Below are 14,154 nucleotides of genomic sequence, written 5' to 3' on the forward strand. Positions count from 1 at the left end.
CACATTTCTAGTTATAATTAGTATAAAGGTAAGTACAAATTGCTAAAGAGACACCTAGAGCAGAACATATGGGTAGGGGATATTTAATTGTTATCTCTCTTAGCAACCTCTGCCTTACATTTCAGAATAGATGTAAGACATCTTTCGAAATGAAATGTTAAACTCTAAACATCCAATGACACAGCACTAGGTTTGTAAATATGTACATATAAAAAGTGACTGGTATTTTTCTCATTCTGAAATTAAAGCCATTCCTCACTAGGAATAACTTCATTAAAGTTTCTCAAATTTTAAAAACAAATTCAACAATGAAAACATAAGTAAAATAATGTCATAGGTTAAAATTACCATGGAACAATATTCATTGAACAGGTTGAATTTTATAAAAGTTTCAGTTGCTGTTTAATATAAATGTCTTACAGTAACCTAACAAATCCTTATAAAGTTATAATTCTAAAACCAAACTGACCTTAAATATACGATTGCAAGTGCAATATGGCTTTAATAGGCCAGTCAATTTTAAATGCGAAATTTACTTTTTACAAATTGAGGCTTAACTTGTGATTTAGACAAAACATCCATTTGAATTAATACTCATTCTATCTAAAAAAAGGTACACAGCTATTTTTTAAGAAGTCTATCACCTAAACCACAAGGCAAGAATAATCTGATTCTCAACAGGCATTGTGATATACTGTCTCATACATATTTAAATGTGTACTATTTCTCGTTTTAAAATTCCCTCTCCTAATAGTTACCACTCTTTCATTTGGTATACCATTATGGATGACCAGATGCCGAAACCCTTCATTTGATCCACATTCATACACTAGAGCAACATTATGAAAGGATGACAAAGGTGAGTGTCCTGAGGAAGAAGCATGAGGGATAAGCATACCTAGGATGCTGGGTAAGGGTAGAAACATATAACAAGAGTACAGAAGCAATGTTTCTCTAAAATGGAGAGTAGGGCACCAGGATTCTCTCCACAATGATTTGGCTAGGTCTGAAGGGAAAAGAAGTGAACAGTAGTCCCATACCAAATATCCCCTAAAGAAAGCCTTGAAGCAAGCAACTTTGTCTTCTTGGATCTCCACGAGGCACAGAATGGCCACTCTAGGCAGATGAGCCATAGGCTGCAGTAGTGATCAGAGTCGCCTCCAACTCAAATAATTGTTTAGCCACCTCTTCCACCTTGCTGATCAGTCAACATGGAGAGATACTGGCTTCCCTAGGCAGGTCTATTAGCTTAGGTTAGGAAGCCACTGCTGAATCTACCTTTGGGTGAGAGATCAGAAGTTATGGAAGTCTGGGTGAAGAATATAGATTCTAAGGTTCTTTGGCAGGATGGGCATAAAAATCGAGAGAGACACACCACATTTCTTTCATCATTATCCAGAAAGGAAGAATCAATTCTGAGGCACTACTTTGGAGGAAAGAAAGCAGAGCCTCACCTCCTCCTTTGAGAATTTCTGAAGAGATATTTAAGTTTTGTAGCAATATGTGATTTAAAATACCCCACCCCCAGTCTTTCAGAGTGACCTTCTCAGAGTTTGCTAAGGAATGGGGATGGGACTTCAACACAGCAGCAATTATTCTCCATCGTCTCCAGGAGACCCTCCTACCTAAAAGGAAGGAGGGAAAATGAAGAATGATGCTTTTTTTTTGGCCCTGGGGTGGAAGAGACTATTGCGGGGGTTAGGGAAAGAAAGGGCTCTTTTGGGAAGCTTTTTCGGAGAATCCTTACTAGGCTGTTGATCATGGATGAAAAGACTTTCTCAAGAAGATGTGTGGGATCCTGGGAAAGGCAAAGTATCTCCTATCACTTCTAGCATGACCCCTATCTAACTCTTGGTCCTCCTAGATGTTCTCTTTCTGGTTGTATTCAGAGATTCCACACAAGTCCATAGTGTGGGAGAGAAGCACAAAAGACAAATGGACCCACTGCTGAAAGTTGTAGGGAAGAGGCAAAGTAGGGTACTTTCAGGTCTTCTTCCTGGGCAAAGTTTTCTTTACCTTCCCATATTATGCAAAGCTTTGCTGAGGTGTGGAAGAAAGCTAGTTCCTCAGAATGCACAGGGAAGCCAGCCTGCACACCAGGAAGACAAAGAACTAGGTGCAGAACTCCAGACTGGCTACCATTGGCAGGACTGACGGCCTCCCCAGTTGAATCATGCTGGTGGCAACCACATCATCAAGATAGAACTAAATTGTCAAAGAATGAAAGTTTTTTCCCCCCATTATTGATACTTCCCTTCCTGTGCTTCTAACAGACCTTGAACTTAACATGGCCTTTAGATTTATTTCCACCACAACCACCACAGCATCAGTGTTTTCAGTACAGCTCTAGGAATGAGTTTTCTTAATGAACTTTTGCCCTTTCTGCCAGCTCTCAAACAGCTATTGAGCCAGAATGAGAAAATATTTCCATATTTTAAAAGTGATATTTTAACAATTTTAAAGCCAGTCAAATTTCAGGCATAAACAAACAATCTCTATTTAATAGGTTTTTTTATACTCTATAAACACTATTTATCAAACTCTATGGCCAAACCTTTATTTTTACTCTGCCACAATTTCAATTGAGTTATACAACTTATAAGTCAAATTTCTTAAGTGAGTTAACAAAAAAAATGTGGAGACAAATTTAAATGATGGCTAGACAGTCTCACTCCAATGCCAGAAGGTACCATTGTGGATCACCTAGTCTGAACTTCTGTGATGGATCGATATTCCTCCCTCTGCTGGTCTGAATCTCTTCTATTGTTACCCACTTACCCGTTATTGTGGAAGGGTGAAAGAGTTACACATTTTACTTTCGAATAAACTGGTTTTAGGAATAAAAAAATCATTAATATTAAGTATCAAAAGCATGCTGACAGTTTTAAAGAAAATGAGCCTGCTTACCTGTAATACAAATTTCTGATCTATGTACTTTTTGGCAATGCTAGGTTGGAATTCTTGGCTTTCCAAAAATCGTATGAAAAACTCATATACAAGCTGCAAGAAACAAAATCACAGTTTATTCTATGATTTTATTTTATTTTTATTTGTAAAGTTTCCCAGCTTTTGTTCCTAATGCACTAGAATAGAAAATGCCTATGTTTTGAAAGACCTTATGGATATGTATTTTTAATTTATTAAGGTGTTACTTTAGAGCTAGAATTAATTACATGATCATAACTCGTTATTCTTGATCATTTAACCCTAAGTCAGAGGAATTTCATCTTGATTCTCACTAAGAACAGGCATTATCATCTTGTAATGCTTGTTCATTGAGTTGTACAGCTTTCTGGAGCAATTGGCAAGCACATTCTCACTGTCCTCTGGACTCCTGAAATCATACAAAATAAAGCCATTATGATTTTGAGAGGGTTGGTGAAACAGTATGGAAACATTTAATTTGTAATTAGAAACTGTTCACTGTAGCATTCTGCTACAGATTGAAACACTGCAGACTAATGGAGAATGAGATCCAACTCGCTGAGGAGAATTAGCCCTGGACTAGAGATACTTGCTCTCACAAAAGTCCATATCTGCCTATATAATTCAGAAGGGACTGCAACTGATCAGACCCCTTCAGATAGTATATAACAAGCATGTAACAAGGCAGAAGGAAGCAAAGTGTAACAGATATTATCTAGCTCTCTTAGGAAAGCAGCTATGAGTAGACAGATGAGTTGTATACTGCTGTCTATTCTCCCTATCACACCTTTCCTAGGAGACCAACCATTTTAAAATGTGCTCCCTTCCAGTTTTTGAAAGGATAAATATTGGTGTTGAGAGAAAAAGGCAAGCTAAAAATGAATTTAAAAGGAATCTACAGCTTCTCCATGCAAACTCCACTATAACATGATACTGTGGCTGCTTTGTCTTATTGAGAGTTAGTGATTTCTTCTTAAAGGAAACAACAGGGAGGTCAGAGGTAAGGAAAAGTGCAAGAACTCTATATAATTCAACAGTAGGTCAACAGGAAAGCACTTCTGTCAACTCCCTGACAAGTAGTGAAGTTAGTTTTACTATGTAAACCATCTATTTTCTAAGAAAATCTATAGCCGCTCCCCTCCCTATCATGCTGACCAATATTGTCTCATTGTTTCCTTGTACTCTGCCATCTGTCTGTATCCATCTGTTGTCTTGACTTATACTTAGATTGTAAACTCTTTATGGCCAGAACTGTCTTTTTGTTCTGCGTCTATACAGCGCCCACCATCCCAAGGGATTTAATACACTATAGTATTTTTGTGAGATTTTAAGTACAAAAGGAGAAAGGAGACAGTTTCTAAATTCTGGGATGAGAATATTGTGTGATTTATCAAATCTCTCATAGGCAGAGTTGGAGCCCTGCATAAAAGTTTCAAACCAGTTCCTTACTCTAGGTAGAGATCAATCATACCCTTGTACTCATAGCAACTCCCAGATTCCTCTCTCTCTCTCTCTCTCTGGTGTTCGGGCTCTGACTTGTTCTAAACTGGAGAGAAGATAACCCAGTTTACCTGTGACATAAATGGACATAGCCCCTTTGATATCAATGGAACGTATACTTACTTCTGCCAGGGCAGAATTTGGTCCAGAAGCTTCTGAAGCTTCTGACCCTCTCTGTGAAATGAGTTTGTTTTCCTGTACATTAAAGATATTTGGCATTGATATCTGAAGGCATACTTATACATCCCACAAGGAGGATGTATAGCAGAGAGAGTATGTTCTGCTATGCTATGAATTCTTGAAGGTAAGGCTATACATTGTTAGGAGGGAAAAGGGAAGTAGACTAACATTTATATTCTCCCTCATCCTCCTGACTAGCAACAAGGGCTCATGTATGCTTCTTCTGCATAGTAGCAATTTTCTAATGGTCCAGCAGAGCGAAACTGACTAGGATCACATTAGTTTCATTCCACTGCTCCTGCTGAAGCTGCTAAGAAGTACTGTGTACAAGTGCAGGACAGGTGCAATTCTCCACAATATTTTTTTTAATGCAGTGAAGGAAAACAGGAAAATATGGGCCATTCTCAGTCCTGAGCTGAATTTAAGTCCCTGACTTGATCAGAAAGGCCCTGAAAACATTACAAAGGCTCTTCTATCTTCATAGGTACTCCAGCTGTAGTAAAGAGCAGTGTTAGGAAGGTATAACAATGATTTCTATATCTTATGAACCAATTCAAATGTGATTCACAGATTAACAGACAGCGTAGGGAAACATCACACATATCAAGCAGTGATACAGATTTGTTCTCAGATTATATTTAATAATTTTAATACCTGTAAATGTGGCCATGATGCCTCAAGGGTGGGTTCATCTTCTTCTGGATCAAATTCATTGCTGTCACTGGGTGGGAGAGTTCTAAATATATTGCAAGATACCTAAAAAGCAAAAGAAAAGAAAATTAAGAGCTGCTTCTGAAATAGTAGTCATTTCCAGGCACAGAACTCTGTTTATGTATACTCTATATATCCACTATGGATGTCAGACTGGCAGCACTTCTTTCGCTTAATTCACATTAGAAATTGTGCAGTACTAAAGTAACCTAATGAACTTGTTGCCTGCCACGGTCTCCTCTTCCTTAAAAAACTTTGTCTCTTCTTCACAATGGTGTTCCAAGAGCACCTCACAGGCTGCCATTTCACTGATTGCCTCTGTTTCTCCCTTGAAGAGCCCTTCATCTCCTTACTCCCAGCCCAGCTGAGCAAAATTCAAACAAAGGGCAGTAATCTGAAAGGTCTAGGGCATGGGTATTTAGAATCAATAGGAATGCGCTATAAGCAGATGTAAAAATATGAGGGTTTCCATATAACCTTGTTATTTTCTTTCACACAGAGAGAATATTAGTGGGATGTATCAGGGAGTCTCATTTGGCATAGTTTCTAGTGTCTCTGCACACTTAGTACTAAGTTGTATATTTGGCACAAATTGGGAGCAATAAATACTATTTGCTTGTCACATATCACATATTTTAGTTCATGGAGGTTTTGTTCTACTTAAACCTAATTAGAAGTGCTTTGCTGAGACTGCCTGGCTTACTGAGGCAGCTTTTCTAGGTTAATTACACTACTGAATGTGGTGTATAGCTTTGTACAACAGCTAGGATAAATTGCAATCTTTTCCCTCTTCTCTGGTGTTCATCCCAGACCTAACTGGGTTATCAAACAGGTGAAAACAGCAGCATGTTATGTCCTGATCCAGTCTATACATGACTCCCACTGGTCCCCTTTATCCTCTCTGGATAAACTAAGCAGAGGTTTTGTTGAAGGTTGTGAGATACACAATGAATCTTTCTTCAACATTCTTGTCTCTGTACCTAGCTTTTTACTCTTGTAATTCAGTGACCTGTGATAAATCAGAAGAAAGTTTCAAAAGTAGATCTGCAAGTTATATTTTCAGCATATTGGTAATTTAACATGCAGAGTTACTTTAATGTCAAAAGCATAAAAACAATCAATACGTTGTTAAAGGCAGCATGAAGTACACTTCAGTTCACAAATTATAAGAGGTACTAGTAAAAGATTTAACTATGAAAAAAGAAAAGAAAGTGGAACAAGGAAAAAAGCATGAAGGCTGAAACAGTGCAAGACAGCGTGGAACACTCGTAAACAGAACAAAGAGAAGAAAAAAGGAGCATAAGTAACAACTGAGGGAGAAGGATTAATAAAGCGATCAGTGAATGAAAGTGTGGAACAGAGGGAACAGGTGGGCTTATGACTGGACTTTCTTCTTCTCACCACAAGAGGGTGTGTTTAGCTACAGTAATAGTGAAGCACAGTGACTTACTGAAGCTTTTATGGTATACACAAATCTTTGCTTCCAGTCACATGGCATTCAACATTGACAGATGCGGCGATTAGTAGCGTGCACCCTGTTATGTGATAGTAGATATTGGATTCAATGTATACTTGCTAACTGGTTACTAGCATTTATCATGAGTCATTCTCCATGTAAGGTTTGGGGATTTTGGGCGGGTTATTTTGGGGGGGATACAGAAGTTATTGTTTTTTAAGTTCAATTTGGTACTGTTCACTTACAAGATCCTCCATGACACAGTTTCCAGTCTCATCTGGATCATAAATGGGATGCCCATCACTGCTCTAACTACTAGAAGCTGGGACTGAACGACAGGGGATGGGTCACTCGATAAATTGCCCTCATCTGTTCACTCCCTCTGAAGCATCTGGCATCAGCCACAGCTGGAAGACAGGATACTGGGCAAGATGGATGATTTGTCTGACCCAGTATGGCCAGTCTTATGTTAAGCTAAAAAATTATACAACGTATTTAGACATATTAGCTGCCCTTTCTTTGTATAACTATGTCTTTTTTTTAAAAAGGATTTCTATACAGACATTGAATCAACAAACTTTCTCAGTTCTGACACAACAGCATTTCCTTATTAACATACTATTGTTAAAGGCAAAGCAATTTAAATTTCATGGATCATGGGATATTTAATGTCCAACTAATTTTACTTAAATTAAGATCTCATTTTAGTTATACCGAATGATGCTAGGTTTCCAAAGAGTGATCAAGAACTCTTCAAGATAGCTGCATTCTTCTTTATTATTCAAAACATGATCACACATGTCAAACCTTATATATCGAGTCAAATCAATTCATTCCTTCATCAAAGTTGCATGTCAAGATGGAATCATTTAATTATTATTCATAAATTTATTATAGCAGTGTTATCTAGTATCACTATAGTTATGCCACTATTTCCATTACAAACCCACATTTGTGGGCAACATACCACATCACTGGGAAAGTACTTACTGAAGCACTGTTAACAAAGCATCTGCACAGTTCTAAATATTGTATGCAACACTTGTACTGAAAAATTACAACCCTATTCCGAGTACATGGAAGCCATAAGCAGGGTTACCGAAAAAAATGGGTGCTCACTGTCTTATTATTCTTTAGAACTTGATGAGATGAAAACAAGCAGTGGGCAGAGTTTGAGGGCATAAAAACTATTTGGGTGCTGAAATCACATTCTTGAAAGACAAGTAACCTATCTTGCAACTCTAAAATTAACTAGCAACTGGAAAAGAGACTGGGCAAGACTGAGTGCACATATCTTCCCACTACCAATAAACAGCAAGTGTTAACTTGTTAAAAATAATGGTAAGTTAAGAGAGAAAGCACTATATATATTTCAGAATCAAAAGGGTCTGATCTGTAGGAAATGAAGTAAGTGTAAGTCCTACGCATACAGGGCCTGGACCTTTAAAAAAGGAAAACAAATATTGACACATTTATCTGTGCTGATTGCTGGAGCAAGAAGTGGGAGAAAAAGGTTTTAGCCACAACTAGTTAAAGGCCAACACTGGCACCTGAATACTGTAAGCTTATTACAAAAGCAAAATTATTTTTGAATAGGCATATACTGTAAAGTCCAAGTAAAGGCTGAGTGACACATGCATAAAATGCATCCAAATCCACTTGTGCATGCAAGAGAGAGAGTAGATAAGAGTAAGTTAAAGTAAAGGTACAACCACAACTGAAAAAGATGTGTAGTTTCCTTTAATTTTTCTTGTCCGCATTAGGAACGAAGAAGTTGATGTTATAAATAGAGGCAAAATGTAGATGTCTTGGTCAAGAGAACACAGACAGACAAGTTATCCTGATGGTGAAGAGTTCCAATTGTCATTAAACTGCTGTCCACAAGTAATCATAAGTCTAAAAAGATAACGTGAACTGTTACAGTAGGCACCTCCTTTTTAAAATCAATGCCGTGGGGGCACTGAAGTGCGCCAGTTCTTGGAACATACTGTACTTCTTCTAAGTATCACGCAAAGGATTGAAATGCAGGCAACTGAAAGAATGAAGAATATTACTGCATGAATCATAAACACGGTGTAACGGTTCATTTACATGTAGCATCAATTCACAGCCTGCTTATTAGTCTGGCGCTGTTGAGATATAGATCTTTGACAATACAGTAGAATGGCTTCAAAGTAGAGCTGCATGGGGAACAAAAGGGAAAATCTGTTTCAAAACTTTTTCCAAGATTCCTCACCACAATCATTTTTTTCTTTTTAAATTCCAACCAACTCTAATTTGGGAAACAAAAAAAAAAGTGGGAGTAAATTTCAAATAAATTTTTTTCCTGATTTTTTTTTCTAATTCAAAAATTGACAAAATATTGACCAGCTCTACCGATCAACCACTTCAATGTAACTCCAAATATATATTAATAGGCAATATGTTGCAAGATTTTACCAAGATATTTGTACCTGAAATTACTTTTTAAATACCAAAAACAGAACCTGTCTGAGGTTAGGGCTGAATGCCAGCAAAAAAAACAAAACCCAAAAAACAAACAAAAAAAAAGCCACAATAACCTTTTCAAGTCAAGTCTCCCCTCCCCCACTAAACTAGAGCATGGCATACAGTGTCCCAAGTTCCCCCAGAACGTATTGCTTGTACCTGGCTGTAACTAAAAATGTCAGACTGAGCTCAATTTCAATTTATTTCAATACTTTGTACTTCTTTTTTTCTGAATTGGGTACATGCCAAACTTTATCCTGAAATGAAAAGGGAGTTTGGACTAAGCAAACCAAACAGATCCTTAAATATATTGTCACTGCAGTAGAAACATATAGGTGTCTAAATTCTCCCATTAGTGACTAGTGAATTTACATCTTCTCTCATCATCCCCTGTTGTAAATGGGAGATACACTCCCCCCAAATATATAAATATAGCATGTACACAGTAACTTGTGCATACATATTACAAATATCTGAAGCCATTCTGACTGAATAAGCCCATAACTTGATGGGAAAGAGCCACAGTACTTAACAGATTGTGAACCTTTTCATAATGTTTGCATCAGTCCACACAAATAACTACACTTTTCAAACTTTACTATTTTATTTTTTCACTATTATGACTGAGTGATGGAACACTTTGCTATCTGCTGTGCAACTGGCACATGGTAAAGTGACTAAGCTTGGAGTTGTATGATCTCGAGAAATTAGGTGATACCACAAGACATATATTTCAAACTGCAAATAGCTGAAGGAAAAGAAATATTTCAATTCAACCCTGTACACTTGAAAAAATGAAATAAAAATACTGAAAAAAGGAAGACTCTCATTACGCTTGCATACATTTACAAACTATAAGCATTTAAACATTTAAAGAGCTACCATGGACTTCAAAATCATACTTCATTTTTTTAGCTATGATTGTAACTAGGGCTGTCAATTAATTGCAGTTAACTCAAAAAAATTAAATTGTGATTAATTGTACTTATAACAATAGAATACCAACTGAAATGTATTACATATTTTTTAATGTATTTCTACAATTTTCAATATTGATTTAAATTATAACACAGAATACGAACTGCATAGTGCTCACTTTATATTATTTTTTATTACAAATATATGCACTGTAAAAATGATAAACAAAAGAAACAGTATTTTTCAATTCACCTCATACAAGTACTGAAATGCAATCTCTTTTATCGTGAAATTGTAACTTACAAATGCAGATTTTTTTTGGTTACATAACTGCACTCAAAACCAAAACAGTGTAAAACTTTAGAGCCTACAAGTCCACTCAGTCCTACTTCTTATTCTGCCAATCGCTAAGACAAACAAGTTAGTTTACAGTGATGGGAGATACTGCTGACTGCTTCTTATTTACAACATCATCTGAAAATGAGAACAGGCGTTCGCATGGCACTTTTGTAGCTAGCACTGCAAGGTATTTACATGCCAGATATCCTAAACATTTGTATGCCCCTTCATGCTTCGGCCACGATTCCAGAGGACATGCTGATGATGCTCATTAAAAAAATAATGCGTCAATTAAATTTGTGACTGAACTCCTTGGGGGGAGAACTGTATGTCTCCTGACCTGCTTTACCTGCGTTCTGTATATATTTCATGCTATAGCAGTCTTGAATGATGACCCAGCACATGTTCATTTAAGAACATTTTCACAGCAGATTTGACAAAAAGCAAAGAAGGTACCGATGTGAGATTTCTAAAAATAGCTACAGCACTCGACCCAAGGTTTAAGAATCTGAAGTGCCGTCCAAAATCTGAAAGGGACGAGGTATGGTGCATGCTTTTAGAAGTCTTAAAAGAGCAACACACTGATACAGAAATTACAGAACCCAAACCACCGAAAAAGAAAATCAACTTTCTACTGACTCAGATGATGAAAATTAACATGCATCAGTTCGCAATGCTTTGGATCGTTATCAAGCAGAACCCATCATCAGCATGGAAGCACGTCCTCTGCAATGGTGATTGAAGCATGAAGGAACATATAAATCTTTAGCACATATGGCATGTAAATATCTTGCAGTGCCACCTACAACAGTGTCATGCAAACGCCTGTTCTCACTTTCAGGTGACACTATAAATAAGAAACAGGCAGCATTATCTCCTGCAAATTGTAACCAACCTTGTTCGTCTGATTGATTGGCTGACCAAGAAGTAGGATTGAGTGGACTTGTAGGCTCTAAAGTTTTACATTGTTTTATTTTTGAATGCAGTTTTTTGTACATAATTCTACATTTGTAAGTTCAACTTTCATGATAAAGAGATTGCACTAGAGAACTTGTATGAGATGAACTGAAAAGTATATTTTTTACAGTGCAAATATTTGTAATAAAAAAATATAAGTGAGCACTGTACACTTCGTATTCTGTGTTGTAATTGAAATTAATATACACCTCTACCCCACTATAACGCGGTCGTGGGGAGCCAAAAATCCCTACCGTGTTATAGCTGAAACTCCGTTATATCAGGGTAGAGGTGGCAGGGCTCCAGAGCTCCGGGGCGCCCCGCTGCTACTGCGCTATTCGCAAACCCGTGTTATATCGGGTCGCGTTATAGCAGGGTAGAGGTGTATTTGAAAATGTAGTAAACATCCAAAAATATTTAAAATAAATTGTATTCTATTGTTATTTAACAGCGCCATTCATTTTAATTGCACTATTAATCGTGACAGCCCTAATTGTAACAATTAAAGTTACAGTAACTCTAAGAGCTGGTTACTTACCTGTAACAGGAGTTTCTTTGAGATATATGGTCCTATCCGTATTCCACTGTGGGTTAAGCATGTGCACCATGTGCCTTGAGCTGGAGAATTTGAAAGTAATGCCTGCTATGTGATCGAGAAAGCTATATGACTGGGTAGGGACAGATGTGTTTTGAGCAGTACTCAAGGGCTACTTGTGCCATGAACTATGATATTGTTCATGGTCTGGAACCTGTCCACGGGCAGGTATGCCTTTGCAGTGGTAGAATTTAGGATTGTCATGATGAAGTCCAGAGTTTATGTGGGGGTGAGAACAGATTTTTCTATATTTATGCAGACTCCCAATGAAGAGAGAAGATGTAGCATCATAGAGTTGCACTTTGCAGCAGGAAGAGCACTCTTTGCTGAATCAAGCGGATGTACGGGGAGGTTCCCCAGCCTGGGTCCGATTGGGGCCTCCTGGCCTTCTCTATGAAGTATTTGTAGAGACATCTACAAATACTACAAATTCAGGCTTGCATCTGAAGAAGTGGGTATTCACCCACGAAAGCTCATGCTGCAAAACGTCTGTTAGTCTATAAGGTGCCACAGGATTCTTTGTTGCTTTTACAGATCCAGACTAACACGGCTACCCCTCTGATACTTGTAGAAACAAAGTTCCCACCCTTCTTGGGTACAGCTGGGGAACAATCAGCATATATACTTCTACCCCGCTACAATATGACCCAATATAACATGGGTTCGCGTATAGCGCAGTAGCAGCGGGGCTCCGGCGGCGCTTTAAAGGGTCTGGGGCTCCGGCTGCTGCGGGGACCCCCAGGCCCTTTAAATCCCACTGGAGCCATGTTAGTTCCAGAGGTGTGCAGGTTGGCTAAGAGTTCGTGCTAGGAGTCCTAGACCACCTCAAGGAGAATCTGAAGCTCTCCAGCAACTCTTGGAGAAGGTCCTGGAACCGCCTGAAGTCATGGGGATGAGGGGGTGCAAAAGTTACTGTTTCATCTGGGAATGATGATGACAATCTTGCTGGTTCCGGCAGAACCGGAGCACAATATTCTTTCTCCTCTGTCGGATCTGGAAGTAGACCTGAGCATCCCCTTAGAGGGGAGGCAATGGGTGACTCCCTAGCAGATGGGATCAAATAGATACCAAGGCTCCCAACGTGGCCAGTAAGAGGGGTTGATAGGCATGGGGTACCAGCAGCTCTGAGCTAGATGAAGCAGAGGTCGGTCCTGAACCTGTGCAGGTCTTTTGGGTGGTGGAGGATAAGTATGGTAAGGAAAGAGTAATTCAGCCAATGGCTCTGAATCTCCTGAGCAGAAGACTGAGTCCAGCTTCATTGGAGGGGAGGTGTATTCTGCATACGGGAGCTTAACAGGCTCCACTGCACAGCTGGTTCTCTCTGACAAGATATTATATCCTGGGAAACAGAGGGTCCCAATGGAGGAGAGGATTCTGGATCTGGGAGGGTGAAGACATCTTGTGGGGTGGCAACACATTCAGACCTCTCCTGTGTGAGGGGGACTCTGCTTGTACAGGTCATCAGAGCTGGTGAGAAGGGTGGTATCCAGAGTTGGCAGTGATTGGTCTTCATCAGTGTAGATGGATCCCGGGGTTTGGAATCGGGGATGACAGTACTGACAGGACACAGTTTGGAACTGATGTAGTCCAATGCTTGTGGGCTTCCTTGTTGTGTCTCTGTGACTTAGGATGTTTTAAATCCTCATGGACTGAGCTGGTAGGCTTGCTTACAGTCAAGTCCGACTCCTTTGAAGTGAACTTAAAGGAACACTTAATCTCATGCTTATGAGAGTGCTTCCTAGCTTCCCAACAAGGCCCTGCCATGGGGCCTGTGAGGATGGATTCTACCGCATCAGAGTTGCACTTTGCAGCAGGAAGCGCACTCCTTGCTGAATCAAGTGAATGTACGGGGGCGGGGTTTCACCAGCCTGGGTCTGATTGGGGCCTCATCGCCTTCTCCATGAGGCATTTATGGAGACAAAGATCCCATCCTTCTTGAATACAGTTGAGGAACGAGATAGGCATACACTTGCCGCAATGTGAGCTTCCCCAAGGCAGTACAGGCATCATTGGTGGTCATCACTCACTGAGAAGGATCATGGTCAGGAAGCTCAAAGACTGAAGCCCAGCGTACTGGGTATAGTCT

At 39.0% G+C, this 14,154-nt stretch overlaps 1 protein-coding gene across 10 annotated transcripts in view; it reads right to left on the reverse strand.

Annotated features, from left to right (window-relative positions):
* Window positions 1-14,154, reverse strand: part of PPP2R5E (protein phosphatase 2 regulatory subunit B'epsilon) — a 136,416-nt gene that overhangs the window by 18,618 nt on the left and 103,644 nt on the right. For 9 of the 10 annotated variants that reach the window (XM_039535010.1, XM_039535014.1, XM_039535011.1 and 6 more), the window contains 2 exons: window positions 5,260-5,361; window positions 2,908-3,000 (listed from right to left, as the gene is read on the reverse strand). In XM_039535010.1, the coding sequence (XP_039390944.1) occupies window positions 2,908-3,000; window positions 5,260-5,361 (195 nt within the window). Of the gene's footprint in view, window positions 1-2,907; window positions 3,001-4,237; window positions 4,472-5,259; window positions 5,362-14,154 lie in introns of those variants that run through there. The other variant, XM_039535017.1, reaches the window with a different exon arrangement.

Source organism: Mauremys reevesii, linkage group 4 (assembly GCF_016161935.1).
Source record: "Mauremys reevesii isolate NIE-2019 linkage group 4, ASM1616193v1, whole genome shotgun sequence".
Classification (NCBI taxonomy): Eukaryota; Metazoa; Chordata; order Testudines; family Geoemydidae; genus Mauremys; species Mauremys reevesii.